General features: G+C 34.0%; 4 protein-coding genes and 1 pseudogene across 7 annotated transcripts; 2 read left to right on the forward strand and 3 right to left on the reverse strand.

Moving 5' to 3' along the window:
• The first annotated feature begins 1,504 nt into the window (after nucleotides 1-1,504).
• On the forward strand, nucleotides 1,505-7,020 carry LOC108457088 (chaperone protein ClpB3, chloroplastic). Its single transcript, XM_017755921.2, has 10 exons — nucleotides 1,505-2,006; nucleotides 2,847-3,065; nucleotides 3,219-3,456; nucleotides 3,765-3,960; nucleotides 4,308-4,362; nucleotides 4,472-4,622; nucleotides 4,719-5,027; nucleotides 5,117-5,382; nucleotides 5,468-6,391; nucleotides 6,486-7,020. The coding sequence occupies exons 1-10, from the start codon at nucleotides 1,785-1,787 to the stop codon at nucleotides 6,813-6,815; spliced, it is 2,910 nt and encodes a 969-aa protein (XP_017611410.1). The 5' UTR covers nucleotides 1,505-1,784; the 3' UTR covers nucleotides 6,816-7,020.
• Nucleotides 7,021-8,234: 1,214 nt separating this feature from the next.
• LOC108454452 (pentatricopeptide repeat-containing protein At3g29290) lies at nucleotides 8,235-10,996 on the reverse strand. The gene is made up of 3 exons (XM_053018737.1): nucleotides 10,948-10,996; nucleotides 9,116-10,484; nucleotides 8,235-8,683 (listed from the first exon to the last, which is right to left on the reverse strand). The coding sequence occupies exons 2-3, from the start codon at nucleotides 10,475-10,477 to the stop codon at nucleotides 8,495-8,497; spliced, it is 1,551 nt and encodes a 516-aa protein (XP_052874697.1). The 5' UTR covers nucleotides 10,478-10,484; nucleotides 10,948-10,996; the 3' UTR covers nucleotides 8,235-8,494.
• A 589-nt stretch (nucleotides 10,997-11,585) lies between these two features.
• LOC108454615 (uncharacterized) lies at nucleotides 11,586-15,614 on the forward strand. Of its 4 annotated transcripts, none has more exons than XM_017753135.2 (6): nucleotides 11,586-11,649; nucleotides 11,729-11,869; nucleotides 12,858-12,931; nucleotides 13,240-13,319; nucleotides 14,289-14,440; nucleotides 15,270-15,614. In XM_017753135.2, exons 1-6 carry the CDS (start codon nucleotides 11,646-11,648, stop codon nucleotides 15,350-15,352), a joined length of 534 nt encoding a protein of 177 aa, XP_017608624.1. In that variant the 5' UTR covers nucleotides 11,586-11,645; the 3' UTR covers nucleotides 15,353-15,614. The 4 variants fall into 4 exon arrangements, with proteins under 4 accessions (XP_017608624.1, XP_017608626.1, XP_052875518.1 ...); XM_017753137.2 differs by having other exon boundaries at nucleotides 13,268-13,329; XM_017753136.2 differs by having other exon boundaries at nucleotides 11,590-11,649; nucleotides 11,741-11,869.
• A 1,008-nt stretch (nucleotides 15,615-16,622) lies between these two features.
• LOC108454270 (EID1-like F-box protein 2) lies at nucleotides 16,623-18,598 on the reverse strand (annotated as a pseudogene).
• Nucleotides 18,599-19,627: 1,029 nt separating this feature from the next.
• Nucleotides 19,628-20,917, reverse strand: LOC108455685 (uncharacterized). The gene has a single exon (XM_017754218.1). It carries the CDS (start codon nucleotides 20,915-20,917, stop codon nucleotides 19,628-19,630), a length of 1,290 nt encoding a protein of 429 aa, XP_017609707.1.
• Between the last annotated feature and the right edge of the window lie 5,606 nt (nucleotides 20,918-26,523).

The following is a 26,523-nucleotide window of genomic DNA, read 5'->3' on the forward strand; positions in this document are numbered from 1 at the left end:
TATAAATTAAAATAAGTGCTTGCATCAACAAAAAAATTCATTAAAGAAGTAATTTGCAGAAAGCTAATTTTTCATAACAAAATCAAATTGTTTTATTAAAAAAAGTGGGGGAAATGGATTCAAATATATAAGGTAGGGTCCGTTTGTTTACATATAAAATATTTTACAGAAAATATTTAAATTTTTATATTTTTTTGTTTGTTTCACGAAAATAAATTGATTAATGAAAATGACTTACGCTTTAAGATAAAATAAGTCTTTTTTCATGTAAAATAACTTATTCTTTTAAAAGCGTAATTCATTTTCCGAAAAAAAATTTATCTATGATTTTATGATTTAAGAATTATTTTAAATTTTAAATTTTAAATTTCTGAGATTTTCGTTCCGTATTTACCCAATATATCATGTTTGGTTGGGGGAATGACTATTTCATTCCCTCCTTATTCAACGATGAATAGAAATTCAATAGTTTGGTTGGAAGAATGGCTCATTCAATGAAATAGCTTTTACACCTCTATTCACTTCCCTTAGTAATAACAGTTCTTTAGTGATATGACGTTACCTTGAATAGGAAATATATATATTTAGATTTGCCCTTAAAATATTTATATGATTAAATAAATAATAATTATATAATATTAAATAATAAAATATAATTTCATAATTTTAATAATAAATATTTTATCATTTAAATATAGATGTTGGGTTGGGCTACAACTCGGTTTCAAAAAATTCAAACTCGCCCTTGTTTTTTGGTCAACTCTACCCAATCATTAGCTCGTTTCACTATTTAAATATTAATTAAAAGTTTTATTTTTATATTATTTTTTTATTTTTATAATTGAACTTAAATTTAAAATTATTTTTACTATATAAATCAAATTTAGGTCGGGTCAGGCCGAGACATATTGGGAAATGAAAATCTTTTCCCAATCCTAAATCAAATTGGGTTAGACTTACTACAACAAGTGAGTTGCCTGCTATATGAATAAGTCTATTACATATATTTAAAATATTATACTTTTAATATCTTAAAATTTTTCACATTTTAAGTAATTTCTCACGAAATTAAACCTTAAGAGCTTGAATATTTATTTAAATAAAAATTAGTATTTTTTCCTTTCAAAATTTCAGTTAAACACAAAACTTGTATTACAATTAGATTTTTTTTCAAAATTTTGAAAAATTCTATAATAATACCTTATTTATGAATATTTTTACTTATTATATAAAACACGAAAATTTTAAATAACTTATTATTATATTTAAATATTTTATTGAGTTAATATAATTTTTAATTAGATCATTAATTCAGTAATGAATTTACTTAAAAAATAATTTTTAAACTATGTATAATTACACTTAAATTTTGAAATCACTGAAAATTATACATAATTTTTAAAAAATGAATTTATCTATAAAACATGATAAATAATAATAATTATTATATTTCATCATATCCACAAAATAAGAGCCACGTGTAAGAACATAGATGATTACCGATATTCTCTCCACTTAAACCTTATACATGTCCGAACAGAACTTTCATTTCTTAAAACGACATCCCCATACTACAAAAAACGCAGAGTAAAACCAACCAAAACCGAGGGATTTCGAGAAAAGCCGAGAGACAGCAACTAGAACGCTACGAGTTCATTTTTTCCCCCTTATTCCACGCAAAGCCCATCGATTATTTTTGTTAAATTCATTTGAACTTATTTCATCTTTTTGAAATCTGAACTTAAATCAGTCCAACAACGGCGGCTTCTTCTTCTACTACTTCAATGGCGTCTGTTAATGGTTTCAGTTTATGTGCTACACGTTCTGTTTCTAATATAAACAATCTCCTTTTAACTCACCCACGCCTTTCTTTGAGCTTTCCTTCAAAACCCAATTCATTGAAATCCTTTAAACCACTTCAGTTAAGGAAAAATGGGGTTTTTGAGAGGTTTTCAAGGACTTCTTCAAGGCCTTTCGTTGTTCGTTGTGAAGCTTCAACTGGGAAGGTAGGCTTGTTAGTAGCCGATAGTTTTTTATTTTTTTATTTCTAGATGCATCGTCTGGACTTTTTCTTTTTAAGTAGAGGAACATGATTTGTTTTAATAATTCTAGTTTAATTAGTGTTAAAGAGACTGAATCTGTATTGATATTGAGTTGCTTCTTCAGTGATTTTCGTTGGTTCAGTGCGAATGTTGTATGTAGAGATGCTAGTACTCGTCTGTAATTGTTGGTTACGAGTATGTTTGTTGAGGGGTCTGCCCTCTTTCGGGAGAAGTATTGTCGTTCATCGAGCAGCGGATCAGATCCTCAATCAGTGGAGAAATTGTGCCCAGAATGTCTATGCTCGGTTTTAATCCCAGGTTTTGTCTCCTTATTCCGAGGAGAGCCACACGGATTCATGGAGTGCCTCTAGTACACCAAAGAAATGTTTAACATTTGGCCTTGGTGGGGTTCGAAACCCACCAAGACTAAAGGCTAAACATTTCCTTCATGGATTAACGCTCCTGCCAAACGACTTGAATCCCTTTGTGCTTTCCTCGGAGTAAAGAGACAAATCCGGGGCTAAAACCAAGTATAGACACCAGGGCATAATACCTTCATTATTTGAGGGTTCAATTGGTTTCTTCACAGACAGCACTTCAAAGACTTCTACAGAAAGAGAGCCGACCCCCCTCAAGAATTTTCAATAGTTTTCTTATATTTTCATGTGTTTTAGATATCTTGATTATATCCTCGTATCCATTTTTGAATATGGCTTAGTCAACTTAGTGTGAAGTAGCTTGCTTTATTATGTAATTGTTTTTGTGAATTCTTTTTGCTGAGTTGGGGTTGGGATGTTGTGACAGATTACACAACAGGATTTCACTGAAATGGCCTGGCAAGCCATTGTTTCTTCACCAGATGTGGCTAAAGAGAACAAGCATCAAATAGTGGAGACTGAACACTTGATGAAAGCTCTATTGGAGCAGAAGAACGGTCTTGCTCGGCGAATATTTTTGAAAGTCGGAGTTGACAATACTCGCCTTCTTGAAGCGACTGATAAGTTCATCCAACGCCAGCCGAAGGTAACTCCTCTCACATATGTTTGTATCTAACCTTAACCAATTGATACTTGAACTTTACTACATTGCTTGCCTCCACGTTTCACCGTTTTCCTAGTTTCATCTGTGGATTAGGTAGTGCTGTTTTTTGATAATATCTGTTCTCTGCTTTACTAGGTTTTGGGTGAATCTGCTGGTTCAATGTTAGGACGTGATTTGGAAGCACTGATCCAGCGAGCAAGAGAGTACAAAAAGGAGTACGGGGATTCGTTTGTTTCTGTCGAGCATTTGGTTCTTGGATTTACACAAGATCGGCGTTTCGGGAAGCAGTTGTTCAAGGATTTCCAGATATCCAACCAAGCCTTGAAATCCGCAATAGAATCTATTAGGGGACGTCAGTCAGTTACCGACCAAGGTTACAGAATTTCCCCTTTCTTTCTTTACATCCTATTAACCAAACCATTTGCATTTGTCTCGTGCAAAAATGTCTCAACATTTTTGATTTGTTGAGTCTGAATCATATTCTTTTTACCCACATGGATGACTGGTATGACCTTTTTGTTTATCCTCGTATATCGGTGCCTTTTAGTGGATTATGGGATTGACTCAATTCTCAATGTCATAACGTTGCTTCTTGAGGCTTTGGTGTTTTTGGTTGCTCATTTGTTCTTGGGGTTTATCTGCATGTTTTCTGTTTTCCTGACGTTTCGACTTCGAATATAGACCCCGAAGGAAAGTATGAAGCGTTGGAGAAGTATGGGAAAGATCTAACAGCAATGGCGAGAGAAGGAAAGCTTGATCCAGTTATTGGAAGAGATGATGAAATACGTAGGTGCATTCAAATCCTTTCTAGGAGGACAAAGAACAACCCTGTGCTCATTGGTGAACCGGGTGTCGGTAAAACTGCAATTTCTGAAGGGTAAGCACTTAAGTTTCAGCTTCATAGTTGTAAATGGCCTTGCAATGAAACAAGACCGTGAACTTTCAGTATATGCTATGTTACTTGGACTTGGACTTGGGTTTGGGTCTGACATGGATATGTTCAAAATTTTAAGAGTTCAAAATTTTAAGAGACGTCTATGTATGCAGTCTTTAGAGATCATATTCCCAAATCTGTATCTAGCTATGCATCGGATACCGATGGTAAGACATTGGTCCTTAAAAAAAAAGTCCCAACATAAGTCAATTTGCAGAAATTAGCATTTTGCAGTTAGTGTTAGCTTAATTTCTACATTATCTACATTATCATTCTATGTCTTTTAACAGGCTTGCCCAAAGAATCGTTCAAGGGGATGTCCCTCAGGCTTTGATGAACCGTAAGGTGAAGTTATCTAGCCCTTTCTTTCCAGGAAGAAAACCCAGGTTGGGGGTGGGGGTGGGTGTTCGAATCACAATGTTGCTAATGCTAATAAACCGGTTTCTTTCTACAGCTTATCTCACTCGACATGGGTGCGCTCATAGCTGGGGCTAAATATCGAGGAGAGTTTGAAGATAGACTGAAGGCTGTACTTCGAGAAGTCACTGATTCAGAAGGCCAAATTATCCTCTTCATTGATGAGATTCACACGGTTGTTGGGGCAGGTAAGGCTTTCATTGTGTTTTTAGATTTATCGGTTGTTTATCCAATATTTGATAATATGTGATTTGTGTACTGTGGAAAATGGTATTCTATTTCAGGTGCCACCAATGGTGCAATGGACGCAGGCAATCTGTTGAAGCCTATGCTTGGTCGGGGAGAACTGCGATGTATCGGGGCAACGACTCTAGATGAATATCGTAAATACATTGAGAAAGATCCTGCCCTGGAACGTCGTTTCCAGCAGGTTTATGTTGATCAACCAACAGTAGAAGATACAATTTCTATACTCCGGGGGCTTCGTGAGAGATATGAGCTTCATCATGGAGTACGTATTTCTGACAGTGCACTCGTGGACGCTGCAATCTTGTCTGACCGTTACATTAGTGGCCGATTTTTACCTGACAAAGGTAATATATGAGCGAACATAAATAAACAGGTATTATTGAGTTGGCGATGCTCGTATTTGCGGACTAATATATGGTTTTTGGATTTGCAGCTATTGATTTAGTTGATGAAGCAGCTGCTAAATTGAAAATGGAAATCACTTCAAAACCTACTGCCCTCGATGAGATTAATCGTTCGGTACTGAAGTTGGAAATGGAGAGGTTGTCTCTCACAAATGATACTGATAAAGCTTCAAGAGATAGACTGAGCCGCCTTGAAGCTGAGTTGGCGCTCTTAAAGGAGAGACAGTCCGAGTTGACTGAACAGTGGGAGCATGAGAAGTCTGTAATGACAAACATTCAGTCGATCAAGGAAGAGGTAAAAAGCTTTATTTTCAGCCACCATACATTTTGCCGTTTATTGTCCTTGAGAGGTAGTCAACTAACTGTTTTACTCGGTACAGATTGATAGGGTCAATGTTGAGATTCAGCAGGCCGAGCGGGAGTATGATCTCAATCGAGCTGCTGAGCTGAAGTACGGAAGTCTGAACTCTTTGCAGCGCCAACTTGCTGAAGCTGAAAAAGAATTAGATGAGTATATGAAATCTGGAAAATCGATGCTAAGAGAAGAAGTTACCGGAAACGATATTGCCGAAGTAGTTAGTAAATGGACTGGCATACCGGTTTCCAAGCTTCAACAATCTGAGAGGGAGAAACTATTATATTTAGAAGAAGTGTTGCATAAACGTGTCGTAGGTCAAGATCCTGCGGTCAGATCCGTAGCTGAGGCCATTCAACGATCTCGAGCTGGTCTCTCAGATCCCCGTCGTCCAATTGCCAGTTTCATGTTTATGGGTCCTACTGGTGTAGGGAAGACGGAACTAGCTAAAGCACTTGCATCTTACTTGTTTAATACGGAAGAAGCACTTGTTCGAATCGATATGAGTGAGTATATGGAAAAACATGCGGTTTCAAGACTTATAGGTGCTCCACCTGGTTATGTTGGGTATGAAGAAGGAGGACAGCTGACGGAAACAGTTCGCCGGAGGCCCTATGCTGTAATTCTTTTTGATGAGATTGAGAAAGCTCATGGTGATGTATTTAATGTTTTCCTTCAAATTTTGGATGATGGGAGAGTCACTGATTCACAAGGTCGTACCGTGAGCTTTACCAACACTGTCATCATTATGACTTCGAATGTGGGTTCACAATACATTCTAAACTCGGAAGAAGACACACCTAAAGACTTAGCTTATGAAACTATCAAGCAGAGGGTAATGGAAGCTGCAAGAGCTATCTTTCGACCTGAGTTCATGAATCGTGTTGACGAGTATATAGTGTTCCAACCTTTGGACCGCGAACAAATAAACAGTATTGTGAGATTACAGGTAAGTTTATCGGTTCCTTTTTACACCGTTGAGCCGATGATGTCATTTATCTGTGCTTATCCGCTTTAACCTCGTATCCATATTTGTTTTACAGCTGGAACGTGTGCAAAATAGGATTGCAGATAGGAAAATAAAACTTCAGGTAACAGACAGTGCCGTTGAACTTCTCGGAAATCTTGGTTATGATCCAAATTACGGTGCTAGACCGGTGAAACGAGTGATTCAGCAGAACGTTGAAAACGAACTTGCCAAAGGCATATTGAGAGGAGAGTTCAAAGATGAGGATACGATCTTAGTAGACACCGAGCTAACTGCATTCGCAAATGGTCAACTCCCCCAGCAAAAGCTAGTCTTCAAGAAACTCGATAATGATTCTGATACTCAAGCAACTGGCAGTCAAGAAGCTTTATCTCAGACTGTCTGAAAGTTGGAAGAAACTCAGACAATGATTTGGATACTTGAGCAACTGGCAGTCGAGAAGCTTCATCACAAACTGTCTGAAAGTGAATAACTTTTTAAGTTTCTTTTCCCTAAATGCTGTAAGTATTACACAGTTTTGCATTGTATATGAATTCTCTGTAAGTCCCAAATCAACAGTTATATCTATATCTATATATTCTTTTAAGTGATGATTTTCTTGTGGCTTGTATTTTTTTATTTTTAGGTTTTAAAATTCTAGTCTAATTATTAATATTATTAAGTTTTCTTGTTAAATTGATTAGTGTAATGTTTTGAAATAAAAAAAAACTCAGTAATAATGGAAGTAAAAACACGATGTAATAAATTTAAATTTAATAAAATAATTTAAAAGAATTAAAGATTGAGTTTGAATTTTGAAATCTAAAAAGTAGGATTAAATTTTAAGAATAAAAGTGTAAAAATTAATTTTAAATTCTGAAAAATATAGGGACTTATAGTATATTTTAACCTTAAATATAATGATGGTACTGTTATTGGCTTAAATTCCTAGGATAATTTGTATTAATTTAGGGTTAAATCATTTTTAGTATTTAAATTTGGTAGCTATTTGTGGTTTGAATTTTTTTTTATTTAAGTTAGTCCATGAACTAAGTTACTGTTCTTACATTGGGGATTGAATATTTTTTTCAAGTTAATCCTTAAATTTGATAATTATTATCACATTAGTGCTTAAAGTTTTTTTTTGTCTAAGTTAGCCCTTGATATTTTTTGAAGATTTTAAAGTTCAAGTCCAATGTGAAAACAATGTTGAGTTCAAGATTAACATGGACAAAAAAATTCAAACCCTAATATGAAAATAATTGCCTAATTCAAACTTTAATGTGAGAAAATTATTAAATTTAGGGATTAATTTGAATAAAGAAAATTTCAAACCCCAATATAAAAATTATTGTCAAATTTAAACCCAAATAATGATTTAACTCTTAACAGTTTTGACCACTTCTTTGTTTAATAGTTTTCATCAAGTGCCTTTGTGATAAAATTTTATAAAATTTTAAAAATTTTAACCCTTAAAATCATAAAAATTTAATTCAACACCTTAAAAATTATAAAAATATAAACTATTAAAATGATGAAATTATATTTTTCTATTGTAAAAGCATATAATTTAATTCCGAACCCTCAAAAAAAATTTCTAGCTCCACCACTGCTTTCATCTAATACAAAACATACAAACATGCATGCATACAATGCCCATAAACCTAACTCCATGAGATTTCTGAACAAAACTCTATGGTCAGATCATCTTTCTCTTACCTCTCCACATAAGTATCAGATACAAACATGTATTGAAGTCCTTAAATTGCCATATTTACGTACCGATATCTGGATATATATCAAGAAAAATGAAGAACCAGGCTACTTCTTTGCTTTAAATCGGTCTTTTTGCAAGTTCTGAAGTATCGATGTTCTTGTTTTGTCATCGTATCTAAATATGCATTGGACAAGAATTTTTCAGAAAAGAAAAAAAGATCGAAGTTACATTAGGGCAACTTCTGATCTTTAAATCGATGCATTCAGAAGTTCGAAGCATTAATGCTCTTGTTTTTGCTATCATGTGTGGATATGTATCAGATATGGATGTTGGACGCAAACAATGAATAACCGGAGAAAAATCCGGCCTCAGGTCAACTTCTTCGCTTTAAATCGATGTTTTCGCAAGTTTTGAAGCATCAAAGCTCTTGTTTTGCCATCAGGTTTAAGACCATTCTTTTGCATTTTGAAGTACAGCTTCTTTGCTGATTCAACTTTGCCTCTCAAACTCATTCCTTGAATAGCAGCATTGTAAAGAGATACATTTGGTGGAAGTCCCTGTAAATCACAAAAAGAGAAAGAAGGTAAATGTTAAAATGTCAATCTTTAGAAATTCAATTGGGATTTGTACTTAGATCACCCTTCTTCTAAATGACTTTTGAACACCAAATTTAGTGAAAAATTGCTTGAAGATTAAGTAAACGAGGACAAGCTAAATTCGATAAAAGTACCACGAGGGCAGGGATTGTATTTTATCTCTTCTACTCAAAAAATGGACAAATTAGTTCATTTATGTTAGATGAAAGAGCAAACTGACCCTTTTATTGAAAATTCTATTCATTTTTACTATTAAAAACTGGTACACGTGACACGAGACTAATTTGCTCTTTGATCTAACATACAAGGACTAATTTGCCCATTTTATGAGTAAAAGAGGTAAAATGCCACTAAATTCATTCAAACAACGAAACATCGAAAATGTAAGCTTACATCTAAAATTTCTTCCACTTCAGCCCAAAGAGATCCCCAAATGCAGCTTCTTATTAGTGATAAATGAGTAAATGTATCTGGAACACACTTTTGATGAATCATGTGATCATAAACTTGCAATGCAACTTTCGGTTTCCTCGCAGTCTCGCAAGCACCGATGACAAGATTATACGATGTGGTCGAAACTGACAATCCCAAACCTTCCATTTGCCATAAAAGCTGTAAGGCCTTATCCCATGAACCAAGCTTCTGGCACGACATTAAGGCGGTGTTGTATAGATGAAGGCTTATGAGTTCATTCTGTTGTCTTATTCTTTCAAAGAGGTGAAGAGCATCTGCATGTCGGTTTGCTCTATACAAAGCACCAAGCAATGAATTCCATGTGAAATCATCTGGTTTATGACCTAAAGATATCATAATATCATAGATTTTAAAAGCTAATTTGATCTCTCCGCCTTTTCCAAGTGAATTAATCAATGCATTGCAAGCTACTAGATTCGGTTTCAATCCATCATCCAACATTTTCTGAAATATAGATAACGCTAAATCCCGTTTCTCTTCTTTCACACATGCGTTAATCATAGCATGCATAGTGTCATCACGGGGTTCGACTCCGTTTCGAATCATCTCAGTGTAAGCATCAATTGCCAATTCGCATTGATTACAACGAACAAAAATACTAATTAGCAAGGAATATGTGACTTGTGTTCCTATATAACCATTTTCCTGGATTCTTCTCCATAACCCCTCGGTTTCAACCCAATTATTTGATCTTCCACAAATCGATATAACTGTATTATAAACAACCATATCAAAATCTTTCTTCAGTTTTGAGTCCCTTTCCAATTCCGCAAACATATCTAAAGCTGCATCATTACCTTGAGTATCAGCAATAGCTTTCAGCATTATGCTGTAAGTATGTCCTGTAATGACTTTATTGTTCTTCATAAACTCGAAAGTTCGCAAAGCATCATTGAGTAGCCCGTTTCTGAGCATGCAAGAGAGAAGAGAATTATATGCATGAACATCAGGTTTAAGACCCGAAAACTCCATTGATTTACACAATTCCAATGCACTTCTAACCTTGTTAGACCTACTAAGCATCAATATTCTTCTTGATAATTCCTCTTCATTCCTTTCTTCCAAAAAATGTACCTTACTATCATAAACAAGGTCCTTCCCATTTGAACTTGTTGAAGGCAAATTTTGACTAGAATCCAACTCAGATTCAAAACTAGCAGTCATATTCAGTACTTTAACTCTATTACCCATCTTGGTGGACTTGAATTGCAAATTGATCCTTGGCATGTTCATTGGAAAAGGACTAAATCGAACATATTCATAAACTGGCACCAAAACCATGTTTAGCCTACATTTCAGTACAAGCCTTTTGTGAGTTTTCAAAGGCAAACCACCATTGAAGCTGCCATTAGAACACCTAAAGCAAACAGTATCTCTACTTTGGTTACATGAATGAAACTGCAATCCAAACCCATTTGCTATTATAGCAAAAGAAGCTGAATTCCTCAACAATTCCCCCATAACTAAATAATACTCAAATTACTTGAGCAAAACCCCCCATCTTAACTATTTAACAAATAGACCATTATTTGTTGTACCAAGAAAGTATATTAATTTGGCATAAAAACGAAAAATAGTTTGAACTTTGAGGCTTACATAAGAAAATAGAAAAGACCCATTTCAAGTTTGAAGCTTGAAACCAGAAACAGAGAATTATTTTGGCATGAACACAACAAAAAAATTCAACTTTGAGGCTTATATAAGCAAATGGAGAAGACCCGATTCAAGTTTAAAGCTTGAAATTCAATTACCTGCAAAAAGATCTATGGGATTCTAAAGATACACCATTCGGAGCCAGCGGTGGGTGCTGAAAGAAAGTTCAATTCTTTTTAATGATAAAGATAATAAAAAAAAGGTTAAATTCTTTAACTAGTCCCTATGATTTACGAAAGTTGTAAATTTAATCTTGCACTTTAATTTGATATTTTTTAGTCCATTTACTTTTCAAAATTTAAAATTTAAGTTCACAACAAATGATAATTGTTAAATTCATTTGTTTAAATATTTGATCATATGTGCTACATGGTACTCACTAAAAATTTATTTAATAGATTAACACAAATTTTTTGTTAAGATTAAAATTTTAAAATTCAAAAGTGTAGAGATATAGAACGACTCAATTAGAGAATATATACTAAATCTGTAATTGTAGGCATAATACATGACTAGTGATTGGATACTATTTGGATGAATACTAAAATTTTAAAATTCGAAAAATATAGGGACTAAAATTGGCCAAGAAAGTAAAAAAATAAGATTGATCAAATTAAAGTATAGGGACAAAATCCACAACTTTTGTATAGTGTAGGGATTAATAGTAGAATTTAACCTAACCAAAACGACATAATTTTGATAGGCTCTTGAAACACACCGTATTAAGCTCTTCACCAACCCTACAAATAATGAATATTGACAAAACAGTTTCCAGTCTCCAAAGAATTATAAAAAAATGGGTATACTTTATTTTTTTCTTGCTTCTTTATTTATTCTTTTTAGAATTGATTTTTTACCTTTTTTATTAATGGGATTTAGATGATTTTGAAGAAGGAAAAGATGAAGAATCAAAGGAAGTAATGGAAGGAGTAGCATCAATAGCATTATTGCCGAATGGGTCCCTTTCAGGGCATTTTATTCAGCTTCCTCAATCTATCTGTTATGGTCTTCATGGCACAGGTACTTCCTTTTTACTTCTTGTTTTATCCTCATTGCTTCTCTTTCAACTTGCTAATAACTGGGTTCTTTTTGGTTTTCAATAATTTCATGTATAAATCAGTTTTTTTTTTCTATATATTCATCCAAATGGCTTGTATGAATTCACCAATGAAAAAAAAAAGGGTTAAATTGCTTGTTTAGTACTTTTATTCCCTTTGCTTTGTTTTGTGTTGGTTCATTAGTTACGCAAATGTCTATTAGTAACTTAAGTTGTGTAATGCAAAAGTGCAGCTAGATTGCCTTACACTTCTAAGAAGGTGAATCAATTGGTTCCTCTACTATTACATGAATCAATTTAGTCCTTTTACTATTAAAAGGAATCAAATAAGGGAAATTGGAATATAGAACATTCCAAATTTTTTCTACAGTACAGTTTGGACTTATTTGATTCCTTTTAATAGTATAAGGACTAAATTGGTCTATCTCTATAATACAGGGACCTTTCAAGTAGTTTTAACCTACATTTATCTCTATGCTTATGTTCGAATATACATTAGAGATGGATGTCAAATTCGGATACTTCCAAGAAAAATAAATAAAAAGTGCAATGCAGCTTTTAATCTGAAATGCCACAAAGCAATGTTGAAAAGGGGCATGTATAGTATCTATGGAGAGTGTAATTTAATTTTCTAGAGCCATTTCATTAAGCCTCCAAAAATATACTAGAAGTAGCAGATGGTTGAGATGTAGGATAATGGATATCATCAATGTTATGTTTCACACTTCTTTTTTATTTTAAAATGACATCACATTTATGTCCCACACATATTTCAACATGGAAAGTAAAATCCTCAAGGAATCTTTGGAAAAATTTGATCCATGTCAAGCACACATCTTGAACCTTCATCCTGAGTTTGGATAACATTAGGATTTAATTTGATGAATTTTTCTAAATCATTTTGATTTGGAATTATGCACTGCTCCTATAACTCTCATTCCATGATTAAAGAGTTGGCTTGTGAGATGGAGTGCAGCAGGGGTGAGGATTACCGCTTGATCAAGCTTACAATCATAGACTACAATGTATGAATCTTTTCCACAAAATCTCTCTCTCTCTCTCTCTCTCTCTACACACACACACGCACGCATATATATATATGGTAGTCCTTTCTATTAGAAATTTTATCCATTTCTAATGTTAAAAACTGGCATGGTTGACGGAATAATCACATAGTGTCACGTGTACCTCAGAGGATAAGTTTTTAACAGTAAAAATATTGAGTAAAGGGGGCAAAAGGCAATCTAATTCCTAGTACAATGGCCTCCATGATACTTTTGCCATATATATATATCTATTCAGTTTTTCTCTAATTAGTTTGAGTATATGATAGAATAAGAAAGATCATACTGTGGTGGTAGAGTGTAGAGGGCATGATGCAGCTCGGTTCCACAACATCAGCCATGCTCATGGGTAAGCCAAGGTTAAAACACAATTCTTTGGCTCAATATTTTCCTTTTTAAGTATCCATATCAAACATATATTTGGACATAAGTATAAGTGTATAACCCTCGAATTATATCACAAAACTTGCAAAAAAAGAAATCGAGTATACCTTTAAGGATACATAACCTGTACCCCTTATGTAACTTTTACCTTGAGTCGAAGTAGCATATTCAGTTACTATGTTGCTCTAACTCTTTATTTAACTCAAAATTATATGTACCCGACGCCTATATTCATTATATACTCAGACGTGAATATCGGATTATGATTTTCTATGAAAAAGTTAGAAAATTTTAAGTATCTATATGGGGATGTATTTGTACCCGATACTCATCCCATGTCCAAATAACATAGGTTAGTTATTGGTAATAGTACCATGGAGGCCCATGAATTATGATTCAGATTGCATATTGTACCATTTATTCAAAAAATGAGTAAATTAGTCCTTGAACATTAGATCAAAGAGTAAACCCTTTTTATTAAAATTTTTATCTATTTTTACTATTAAAAACTGATGTTGTTGACATACCACATGTTTCTCATGTAAATGTACAAGGATCGATTTTTAATAGTAGAAATGAATGGAAGTTTTAACAGAAAGACCAGTTTGCTCTTTGATCTAATGTGTAGAGACTAATTTGTCCATTTTTTTTAGTAAAAGGGGCAAAATGCAATTCGACCCCTAATATAAGAGCCTGCATGATACTTTTACTATTAGTTATCCATGTCTAATGTTATAAATGTGGCATTCTTTTACATTCTTATTGGTTGTATCTTGTAGACTTTATATGATATGTTATCATTCTCTAGATACGCTTTTCAAATAAGCTTATAAGAAAATTAAAAACCCTAAACATGCATTTGGAATGTTCATGGTTTCTACTTTCTTGAAGTGTACTTGTTTTGGGGTATAATTTATATTAATATTTGTTACAGTTGGGAGAAGGATGTTGTGGATATGGTTGAAGAAAAAGAAGGGAAGAAAAAGATATTGGTCTCATTCGAGTGTGAGACATTGAAATCTGACAAAGCAGCTGAAGAACATATAAAGCAGTTCATGCCTAAATTATCTGGACTTGATGCTGTTGGTATGTAATAATAATCTGGCCTTGGGAAACTCCTGTTTACAATGCTGCAATTTGTCTACATGGAACTTGGCAACATGTTTTAGATTTCATGGCAACTTCAGTTTTAACCTCAGCTAATTAAGTCTTCATTTTCATTTTCCATATTGTTTGTTTAGAGGGGGATTGGCTCCTTAGGGAAAAGTCTTGGAAGTGTCGTTCTCCAGGCGGCTGATCCGGTTTCCCCCAACAATCAAAGGTATTGTCTTTCTTGAGAGGGTTTTGCCGGAAGAGCTAGCGTGCCGTGAGCAGTTGCCTTGAGGATTTGGTTCACGGATCCGGGAGCCCCTCAATTGTACATGGGTGTATAACCACCTACCAAGAAGTGACATGAGTGTCTTGCCCTTGGTGGAATTCGAACCCCTAACCTATGTCATATAGGTCACCTGTTGGGGTATATGGTACCACTTGAGCATAGGTGGCCATACACCCACGTACAGTCGAGATGCTCCTGGCTCTGTGAACCAGGCCAGGCCCTCAGGGCAGCCGCTCACAGTACGTTGGCTCTCAAAAGAGCACAGAAAACAAAACCCTCCCTCGCAGAGATAATATTTTCGGTTGTTGGCGGACCGGATCGACTGCCTGGAGGACTACACTTTGAAGACTTATTTTAAAAAAGCCGATGCCCCCTCAACATTTTGAAACTTCTAGCTGAAACGACCTCTTGTTTGTTATCAATCTGTAAAACGTTTGGATATCTGCTGCTGCCTTTTATTTGTTTTTATGTAAACTTCTATGGCAGCTTGAAGTTGCCAGGTAAAACCCCTAACTCCATAGTTTTGAATCAATGCAGTTAATATTGGAAGGATGAGCATATCAGGGGTGGACTCTGAAGCAGAAACAGCAGATTCTAAGCAGGATTTATCAACTGCTTGATATATATAGCTAGAAACCACCACCATAACCCCAAATATTATAATAATATTACAAATTAAAAACTCAGTATTAGGCTTATGGGCATTGTATGTATGTATTAGTTGAAAGTGATGGTTTGATTCGTAATTTTACAAATTAAGAGGCTCTGAGCAATTAGGAAAATGAAAAATCGAATAACGGCTGTCAAAACTCAAAATTAGCTGCTATCACGTTAATTTAGTAACCCAGTATCAACTGGGCTGGTTTTACAGGTGGGATGAAATTTTTTATTTGTAAATATTATCACAAGGTTAAATTCTGCAATCAAACCCCATACTGTGTAAATTAAGGATTTGGGTCAAATTTAGTAAATCTGTTAGGTTAAATTATGTTATTAGTCTTGTATTGTGTACAAAATTATAAATTTAGTCCACGTTCATCAACTGAATGGTTATAATTTTTGAATTTCAATGCATGCAACTATAGTTTAATATTAAAATTTTCAAATTCTAAATTTTCAAATTCTAAAAGTATAGAGACTACAACAGATTAAAGTATATGTACTAAATCCACAAGTTAAGATTAGATTCGTATTGCTTCTAAAAAGTACGACAAAAAATACTTAAAAATAAAAATATTGGCAAACAAGGTGCTTTTGAGTTTTTCAAAAATGCTTTTGAGACAATAAAATAATTTATAAAAATATTTTTTTAGCCAAAAGCAGAAGTAGAAAATTTTAACTTTTACTCAAAAGTGATTTTTTTTTTGCCTAAAATCACTAGTAGGAAGTAATATTAAACTAAGCCTTACTCAAAGTACATCTAATAAAATAATTTGACTTTTCATTAAAATATTTCCATTAAAATCTATTTTTACTATTAAAAATTGATCTCAACATGAGGAATTTGGTTATTTTGTGAGTGGCGTTAATTTTAACTATACAAATAGATGTAAATTTTAATAAAAAGGACCAATTTACTCTTTAATTTATCGTATAAATATTAATTTACCATTTTTCAGTAAAAGGAATAAAATGCAATCTGATGCTTACTAATTACTTAAGAGGACACCATGGTACTTTATCCCAATTATAGCATAGAGTGATTAAGATGACACAAGTTTTATGTTGAGATCTTAAGTTATAAAGTCAATTTCTAAGTCTAACTCGAACTCAAACTCAAACTACTATTTTGATAAAATCGGGAAACCTCTTTTCTCGGCTCTTGCAAATCCGGTCCGGAGGTCTGCGGAAAACAACCTCAAAATCAAGATGAGTACACAGAGAAGGGAATAAATCATGTAAACATTAACTCAATGATTTATTGATACCAATCAGCTATTCAAACACTATATAAGCCACACATAAATGTACAAAAGCATGCTTGTGTTAACCGGTGGATAATTCAAAAAGCAAATAGTTAGAGCAATTTAGCTTATAACTCATTCTAGTAGATACCAGAGTGTAGAGACCGAGCTATGATGCTCGATTTCAGGTCCGGAGAAACATGAAGATCTTGTCTCTAATCCACCATGAGATCTATCTGCAAATGACAATATAAACAATCTCCCTGTGAGAGATTACCGGATTTGCATTCAACATATCACTCTGATTCAGATGCCTCTTCGGAATCAGACAAAGGTAAAAGGGTGCAAATGCCAAGCATATGTCCATTAAGACAGACATAATACTCAACAGAATCCTCGTAAGCACCTAACTTACAGCTTGCAGTCAGCGGTACCATATTAGCTTGTAACATGTTCCACAACTTTGCCTTACAATAGGGGCAGACCGCTGTTGGATGAAGCTGGGCACCCCTGTCGATCAACATCCTCCGAACCTTTGAAACCATGAATGACTTGAACACACCTCTGAAAAATCCCACATCCCCATCATCCCCTTGGTCGAGATGTTCACAAGGGTCGGACACATAAAACATCCGTTCTGCATTGTGGTAAAAGGAAACTCTTCCCCGATGTCCTTGAGAACCTAGTCCTATAAACAAAATGACCTGGGATTTGAATACTATTGAACAATCGACCACCACTACATCCCGAGCAATAAATAAGCAACTTTCCGAGTGCTCTCCAGTTCCCATCAACACTGTGACTTCCACAAGATTGCAGATCAAGCATCATTTTTCGGGCCCTTGTTTTGCAAAACTCCTTCCATAATACTCTCTTAGCAAGATCATCGAACCATTTGCATACACACGAAAGAGCGGCGATCAACTTGGGATTCCAATTCAATTGTTGAAACACTAGAAAAATCACATCTTCACTTAGATGCCCTTTCGTGCATTGACAACTAGACGAGTGTACGCAACGATACTGCTTCGTTATAATCATTGTATCGTCCCCCACTTGATACGTGCAAAAGAAACAATGATCATATGTCCTGTTTTGTACAAACCAACAAGACATCATTGTTAACCGCAACATTTTTGTACCTCAGAACATCCATTTCGAGAACAAGAAAGCTCGGAATAAGCTATAATAACCATCATTATTACACTAAAATTTCCATTTCAACTTCAAAAATCTTCATATTCCATAAACAAACTTTATCAATAACTACCTTTACAAATGTTTGCATATCTTAATGAAAGAACTTAACTTAGATTCTTAAGATTTAATACAACAATGCATGCCATTTAACTTACTAAAGTAAGATCTAAAAGGAAGACACTTCAATATGAAACCCAATGTACTAATTGAGCTCAAATCACTAAAACCAAACAAAACCCATCTCAATTCTTCACTAAATTCTCCAAAATCCACAATTTAAATTGAAGGGAAAAAAAAAACACCATTAAAAGCAAAAATGTAAAAAGAAAAAAAAATGCAAGATCAAAGGCAAAGCTCTTTCTCTCACTTTTAAATTGAACGAAGCTTCCTCTTTAGTATAGACTTTGGAACTTTACATATAGACCAAAATCTGCAGAAAAAAAAAAAAAGGAAGAAAAGAAATTAGGGTTTTCAGCGTATACTTAAAAAAAACCAACACAAAAAATTGAATCAATAAACAAGATTTTTTTGAAAAGAAAAATTAATTGAGAAATTCAAAATGGGTTTCAATCAATGATTGAAAAAAAAGGGTATTTATATAAAATTAAAAGAAAAAAAAGTAGTCTCCCAAAGAAATCAAATTGCAAAGAAAGGGAAATGAAGAGGAAGCAAAAAGAAGGGCTGCTTTTAGTGTTGAATATAGGAGAAAGAACCGAAGGGGAAAATACTTGAAGATATTTTCAGAAAATTTAATCATAGAATTAACATATTCCTTCATGCATCAACGACCAATTAAATCAGTCCACGTACAATCTATTGAAATGTAAAATATTTTTAGCTGGACTGCTTTTTATTACGTGGCATTGAATCATTGGAGGTGCTTTAAGGGATGGAAAATTGTAGTGTTCCGAGATTTTAGTTTTTTTACAGTTAGTTGTCGGGACCTAAAGCGGTAAAATGACAAAGTAATATACTGTCCACATAAAAAGATTCTAAAGCCCTCTCGGCGAAACGAATTTTTTGGGATTTTAGTTGATCTTTTTAGCTTCGGTGGCACCTTCTCATTGGCTGTTCCATTTCTCCATTTTCTCAACCTCAAGAACTTGTTTGTTTTTCTTATTTTTATTGATTTTTTCTTAATTTATTTTTAAAACATAATATTATTTGATTAAAATATGCCATCAGTCCTTATACTATTCATAATTTTTGAATTTAATCCATATAGTATTATTTTTAAATTTTAGACTATTTATTTTCAGATTTCAAAATTTGAGATCTATTAAAACTATTAAAATCATTTTATTAAATTTAGATTTACCGTAACGTCATTTTTTTTAAATATGCAAAAAAATTATTAGATTCAAGGACATAGTTAGAGAGAAACAAACAGGGGCTTTGGCTAGACGGGAACATTTTATTTTAGTCCTTTCCATAAGTTAAAACATTAAAAAAAATTGTTAAACTTTTATTAAATGGAATAATTGCATTTTAGACTGTGAAAGTTAATTATTAAATCTAAACTTTTTAACATAATTATTTAGTATTATTTTCTCCAAAATTTTATAATTTTATCTCGACTTTTTTATACGAAAATTTTGACTTCTAGTATTATTTTATTTACTTATGATACACAACATAGCATAAATTCCAAAACAAAAGCAAACCCTTCATATAACTCTATGATACAAGATGAACCATTTCCAAAGATGGTAAAAATCAGACCAAAGCTCCATAACCAATTTATTCTCTTAATATCATACTATAAATCGATTGTTTAAGTTCATCCTTAGCTCACCAACTGGCAACATTCGATAACGGTTTCGAGTCTTGAAGAGAAATTGCGGTTTCGAATGCACCAACTATGTCCATAACTTTATTTTTCCGGGTTTCGACAAGTTTATTCGCGGTTTCTTTGATCACATTATTGAATAAACTCTTTCCATCTATCTTCCCCTGCACATCTTTGTGTCTTGAAACAATGTCATTTGTGTCACCATCGGTTTCTCTTCCTCGACCGGACTTGAGACGCAACGGACCATTATTGCTCGAATTGTCCGCAGCTTCCGTATTTACAGTTTTATCTTCACCGTATTCAGTGACAGAGTCATGATCAACTTTGGTCACAGCATATCCGGATTCATCTACAATAGGTGGAGACAATTCAGCAGCACAATTTTCGTTTTTATCGGATTCCAACATCATATTTTCTGTCTCCAACTTGATAACATACAAGGTTTTCTCCTGGAGCGTGTCGTGTTCATCGAGAAGTTGCTCGTTTTCGCCATTTTCGACCTTGTACCGATCCTTCTGCTTAGGTACAACTTTCAAATTCCTGTACTGTCTTGTAGTAAGGCTCGTAGCTCCCGTTAAAGAAGCTTTTTGTGATGCTGCAAGTTCCTTTATTACATTCCTTTTTCCCGTCTTCATATCATCGATTCCACTCTTTCTTTCGGCCTGATTTTTCGGTTTCAAACAAGTAATAGAACGTTTATAACAACTTCTCTCATTAGCTTTTGATGGAACTTTCTTCGAAGGTAATGATCTGTCCTGTTTCACGACTTTACCGGCATCGAATACGTCGGGTTTCAACTTTGGTGAAGATTTAAGCTTTGTCATAGATGTCTTTTTATCCTCAAAGTTAACAACATCAGTGGTATCAATGGAATGCCTTCTAGAATTAGGGGGATATTTGGCCCTAACCTTTGCCATTGACGCCTTTTCTTTCATCGAAACAACTTTATTTACAGCGGAACTGCTTCTACTCGGTGAGTTGGTCGACGTTTCCGGCTTGACGATCTTCTTCTTGGGTGGCAACTCCAAGTTCTCAAACAATTTTGGTTCATCGAACGCCTTTTTTGTGATCCTTTTCTGAAAGGGAAGTTTAGGCGCCTTCTCTTCGGATTCATGTTTCTTCTTCGGTTTGCAGATATCATGACAAGAACCGGTTGAAGCTCGGCGATAAAGAGAAAGTGTTCTTTCTTTGTTGTTAGAAGGACATGATAACGAGCTCCTTCTCGAATTACCGCCATTGATCCCGGAAATTTCCGGTGTCCTTGATGAACCGACACTCTCCGCAGCCATCAAATATGTAGTAGAAGAGAATAAAAAAGCTTAGAACAAAAACCCTGAAATCCAATCCAAATCTATATCATTAGTAGTCAATTAGATTTTATTAACTACATAAACATTCATATGCATAAATATATTATTTATGCATGTAATTAATAGTCAGTCGATCATATATACGATCAAAACCAAATAAAAGAAAACCTTCCAAAACTAAATATAATTAATGGAATAATTAGATAGTTTAATACATATTTAATACATGTTTCTACTATACTTTTTACCTACAGAAAACCTACCAATGCAAAGGAGGAGGAGAATAAAAGGTGGGATCTAGTGCCAAAACTTTAGAATTCACAGTTTGGTTTGGAAGAAACCCAGTGAACCCCATATTATATATTCACTTATAAAACCCAAAAAAAGAAAGAAAAAGAAAAACAGCACTTTGGATAAGAGATGCTAATAATAATAAGTTATACCTTTCTTTTTTTTGGTATATAAAAAGGCCAAGTAATAATAACTCTCTTTTATCTTCTCCAACTTATTGTTGTTTAAGCAGAAAGGTGGGAGAAGGCAACTGAAATATAAACAGAATGGAGGGTTTGGACTTGGTAAGACATGGTGCAAGTAAAGTGTTTGGTTTTTCTGTTTTGTATGTTTAGGTGAGAGAAAGGGAGAGAGAGTGAGAGAGAAAGATTTGGCTTAGTAAAACTGCAATGTAGGAATTTAATTTGAGTCATTGATTTTTCAACTTTGTTGTTGTTCCTTAGAAAAACAAAAAAATAAATAACACTAAAGGTTATGTTACTTAAAAAGTAAAATTGGCTTTAATTGTCTTGGATAAATTTAATATAAATTTATATATGATTTAATAAAAGAATTTAACTTTCCAAAAAAATTACGTTTTAAATGTTACTTTTTTATTTGATTATATATATTATTGGTTGAATATAAATTTGTTAATTTCATTTCAAATTTAGGGTTTTAATGAAAATTTTATGTAATAAATATATTTATTAAAAGTAATGTTTATTTTTGTATTTTTGTTTTTGGGTTAGGCAAAAGGCTCGTTCAAAGAGTGGGAGAATTTGGGTAAAAATATAAGTTTGAGAAATGAGCTTAGACAAAAAAAATAAGGCTTAAGCCCGACTTGGCCCGACCTGAATTTGTAAAAAAAAAATACTCTTTTTTTTTGCTATTTTTTTACTATTTTGCTGCTATTTTCTCACTATTTTGTTACCATTTCATTATTTTGTTGCTACTATTTTGTTGTTATTGTTTAGATATTGTATAAATCTTGTTTTATTGTTAATTTTGTTACTATTTTAGAGGCATATGCTTGTTAAGTTGCACTTGTCTTAGTGTTATTTAAGTATACATATTTTTTAAATTTATTTTCAATTTGTTGGGAAACATTTATTTTAATATTTTTAGTGTATTTGATGTATTATATATTTTAAATATATATATATAAATAATACGGGTGAGTCAGGCCCGTGATTTAGCATTTTTATCCGAGCTAGGCTTGGACAAAATTTTTAACCCATTTTTCGGGCCGAGACTAACAAATGACCCTAAGATTTTGGTTGGGCCCAGCCCGGCCCGACCCATAGACACCATTACTTTTTGGTATTTTTTATATTAAAAAATCATGTCTCCTAATAATGTTATTTTAACACCCCTAACCCGTATCCGTCGTCGGAACAGGATTACGAAACATTACTGGAATTTACAGATCAAATACAAATATTTTATAGCATTTAACATTCATATCATAAATCATTCATAATGACTTATATTGTCCCTTAAATTAGCCATTGAGATCCAAAATATGCATTAGTAATAAGTAGGGACTAAACCGGGTACTCAAAGAATTTTTTCGCGAAATTTCAAAGTTTTTCCTAGATGCAGGATACACATGCCCGTGTGGTCAAGACGTGTGGCTCACAGGCTAAGAGACATGCCCGTGTCACAGGCCGTGTGGGCATTCGAAATAGGGCACATGGCCGTGTCCCAACCCGTGTCTGTACCTGTGTAACTCTCTGACTTAGGTCACACGACCAAGTCACACGCCTATGTGCTAGGCCGTGTGTAGGTGTAGAGGTCACACGACCAAGCTACACACCCGTGTGCCAGGCTGTGTGAAAAGTCCTGAGCATTCTGTTTTAAATTTTAAAGATGCAGATGACACACGGCCAAACCACACACCCATGTGCTAGGCCGTGTGTCACACACGGCTGAGAAACACGCTCGTGTCTCTACCCGTGTAGACAAAAATAGGCCACTTTTCTCACCCAATTAATCTTCCACCTACATAAACGCTTTAACACATACACAAACCAATCCAAGACATTTAAACCAAGCCAAAAATCAAGTCTTATGCATGACATATTACTTCATAAATCCATATATCCAAACTTACCTATTTGACCAAAAATACATTTAGACATATGAAATTTACTATCAATTATTCATATTTAACACTGATATCAAACATGACATTGTCTCATATATATATACATCAAAACACATTCATCATAAGCCATACCAAGGGCTAATTACAACTAAAACATTTATATGCCAACATTGGCTATTTAAACCTATACATGTCATTATAATAAAAAATTAATTTACTATTTATAGTAAAATGAGCTGATGCATAGTGCGATGTGTCTCCGACCAGCTTCCAACCTTAACGAGTTTTCGAGTTACTACAAAATATAGGAAATAAAATAGAGTAAGCATTTAATGCTTATTAAGTTCATATAATAGGAAATAAACTTACCATTTTTTTACATTTAAGGTAAGCATACAAAATGCATCCAAGCAATTTGGCTAATAGCCTAAGCACAAAACTTCATCAACATGTTAGTCATGTATTTCATGTGTATATCAAGAATCAGGGATTAGTTCATCAAATATCAAATTTCCATGTGATTTTAGGTGTATACAGCTAATATCTCATTCAAAATTCACCTTAACTTATATAAAAACTTTGTCCGTTGAACCATTTAAAATATTGATGGATACACGGTAATACACAAGAAGTGTATAAATCCGTAATTCGTCAATTCATATTCTGAAGTGCTCATTAAAGCATATATTCCGGAAGCTCTCTTTTGAGCCATATAATAGGAAGCTCATCAGAGCCATATAATAGGAAGCTTATCCGAGCTATATAATGGGAAGCTTATAAGAGCCATAATTGGGAAGCTCATGTGAGCCATAAATAGGAAGCTTATCCGGGCTATATAATGAGAAGCTCATAAGAGCCATAATTGGGAAGTTCATGCGAGCCAATAACAGGTAGCTCCAAAGAGCCATTAAACAGGAAGCTCCGGATAGCCATGTATTGGGAAGTTCAAGCGAGCCATATCGGGAAGCTCACGAAGAGCCTTTAATCGGAAAGCTCACGAAGAGCCATATAACGGGACGCTCATAAGAGCTGTAGCGTGTCCACAACACATGCAGGATCACAATTGATCGGGATGCTTCTAGAGTTATTAACGGGAAGCTCACAAGAACCATATAATGGGAAGCTCAAGAGGGCTGATAATGGGACGCTCTTTCAATCTATAGTGTGTCCGCAACATATGCAGGACCATAACAAATATGGGAAATCATGTATCCATCGAATTTCATTTATTCAATCGGGACTTGATGTTTTTCAGGCATTGTCAGATATACTATTAATTTCATATTCATAGCAACAATGCAATCACATACACAATGTTAAATTCAAGCATATAAATATATACAATTTAGTTACACGAACTTACCTTGACGATGTTCGTGAACTTGTATGCTACTAATCCGTTACTTTTTCTTTACCTCAATCTAGCTCCGTATTTGGTTTATCTAGATCTATACGAGTAAATTTAGCTCAATTTAATACAATCTATATTCAATTTAATTCAATTCAATTCACATCATGTTTTTGAGTAAAGGTTGTGGAAATTATAATAAGTGAAGTGATTTGGTTCAGTGATTAAGTGTTATGCTTGTGTAGAAGAAGTTTTGAGTTTGAATTATTTGCCTTGCATTTTTGCTAAATTTTGCCTAAAACCCTATTTTTGAAAATCTAATTTATAAATTATTTTTGCTTAATTGTAAACAAGAATGAGCCTGCTAGTTTAGTGGTAAGGCTTCAGCTTACCCTTTTGATCTTGTGTTCGAGTCCTTAAGTGTGCAAAGTGGAAATTGATTTTATTTTGAACTTTAAGCAAATTTGATGGGTGGTTAGTTGATGTGATTTAGTGGGATGTGGGTAGTTTTGAATTAACCCTAAAATATCTCCCCACTCTTTCCATTAATCTGTTATCTCATTTTTGTTTAAGTTATTTTTCCCATTTTTTATTTTATCCATTTTTCTTTTGTGTCTGTAAATTTCTTTTTGGCATTTTTTTTTCCTTTCCCTCATTTTTGTTCTTTTTTTTTGGTTCATATTTTCAACTTCTATTGTTGTTCATCTATTGTCGTTTCCCTATTATTGTTCTTCTTTGGCGAATCATCATTTTGGTGCCGAGTTCTGAGCGAGGAATTTGTATTTTTGATCTAATATAAGTCTCGTAAGTGTGTTCTTTGTTGGTAAGGTGAGTTAATTCTGTTTTATTGTTGTGTTAAGGAATTTATGATGTTCTTGTAAACATTCGGTGTTAATTGTTTTGGGTTCTTTTAGGTAAAGTTCATAAAATATCAACTCTTCTAGTGGTCAAATACGGCTTGGAGTTGCGGTCAATTCCGTGGTAAGGAGGTTAATATCAGTTTGGGGACTGATTTTGCTAAGTAGTGTTTGTCGAATTTAAGCTTCGGTATTAGTATTGGGTTTAATTCATGTTTGCTAATCAATACATTTTGGTTTCATATATAGGATTCAAAGTGCATTATTGTGTGGTCAATCAGAAATAACACCAAGTGTATGATTCTAACCCAAAATTTCGATTAGAACTCAAAAAAACTCGAAAATAGAGGTTGTTTCCGAAACTACTCTGCGTCACATAGCCGTGTGGTCGGCCGTGTGTACCACACGGGCGTATAGTTGGTCGTGTAGAGCACACAGACGTGTGTGATTACAAGGGCAATTTTTGTAGGCTGTATGGGACACATGGACTTGTGTGATCACACAGGTAGGTTAGGTAGGCCATGTGGGCCACACAGGCTAGCCATTTAGGCCACGTGGGCCACACAGGCTTGCTATTCAGGCATTGTGGGCCCATTTTTCAATTTTTTTATTTAAGCCTATTTGACTCAGAAATGAGTAATTAGACCTTCTATAGGGTCCGTTTGGCTTAAATATGATTCGAAATGTGATATCTGTTAATTGTGATATGGTTAAGGTAGTTGAAAAACTTATATGCGATCAGTGTTCTGATAACTCTGAAAGTATATAAGTGTAAAAACATGCATGACACTGGTATGTGGAATAACTGTTAGTATAAGCTATGATATGTTATGATCTGTAAGATATGGTTAAGTATGCATGTCGTACCATTCATGTGATATGTATGTATGTTATTATGGTTATACATGGGCATTGGGGTGAGTTTTGATATGATGGAGAAAGTATATTCTGGCAATATTACTGCAATTTTGGCAGTTAAATTACAATGTTTGTCTGGTAG

The sequence above is a fragment of the Gossypium arboreum genome, chromosome 9 (assembly GCF_025698485.1).
Source record: "Gossypium arboreum isolate Shixiya-1 chromosome 9, ASM2569848v2, whole genome shotgun sequence".
Lineage (NCBI taxonomy): Eukaryota > Viridiplantae > Streptophyta > Magnoliopsida > Malvales > Malvaceae > Gossypium > Gossypium arboreum.

What these genes read in the sequence shown, in the direction of transcription:
- LOC108457088 (XM_017755921.2), top strand. Translation starts at nt 1,785, where the DNA reads ATGGCGTCTGTTAATGGTTTCAGTTTATGTGCTACACGTTCTGTTTCT. An exon ending in TCAGTCAGTTACCGACCAAG is followed by an intron (nt 3,457 to 3,764) that starts GTTACAGAATTT and finishes CTTCGAATATAG; the next exon opens with ACCCCGAAGGAAAGTATGAA. An exon ending in TTCAGTCGATCAAGGAAGAG is followed by an intron (nt 5,383 to 5,467) that starts GTAAAAAGCTTT and finishes TACTCGGTACAG; the next exon opens with ATTGATAGGGTCAATGTTGA.
- LOC108454452 (XM_053018737.1), bottom strand. Translation starts at nt 10,477, where the DNA reads ATGGTTTTGGTGCCAGTTTATGAATATGTTCGATTTAGTCCTTTTCCA. An exon ending in AAGTGGAAGAAATTTTAGAT is followed by an intron (nt 8,684 to 9,115) that starts GTAAGCTTACAT and finishes TGTGATTTACAG; the next exon opens with GGACTTCCACCAAATGTATC.
- LOC108454615 (XM_017753135.2), top strand. An exon ending in TTACAATCATAGACTACAAT is followed by an intron (nt 12,932 to 13,239) that starts GTATGAATCTTT and finishes AGTATATGATAG; the next exon opens with AATAAGAAAGATCATACTGT. An exon ending in AACATCAGCCATGCTCATGG is followed by an intron (nt 13,320 to 14,288) that starts GTAAGCCAAGGT and finishes TATTTGTTACAG; the next exon opens with TTGGGAGAAGGATGTTGTGG.
- LOC108455685 (XM_017754218.1), bottom strand. Translation starts at nt 20,917, where the DNA reads ATGGCTGCGGAGAGTGTCGGTTCATCAAGGACACCGGAAATTTCCGGG.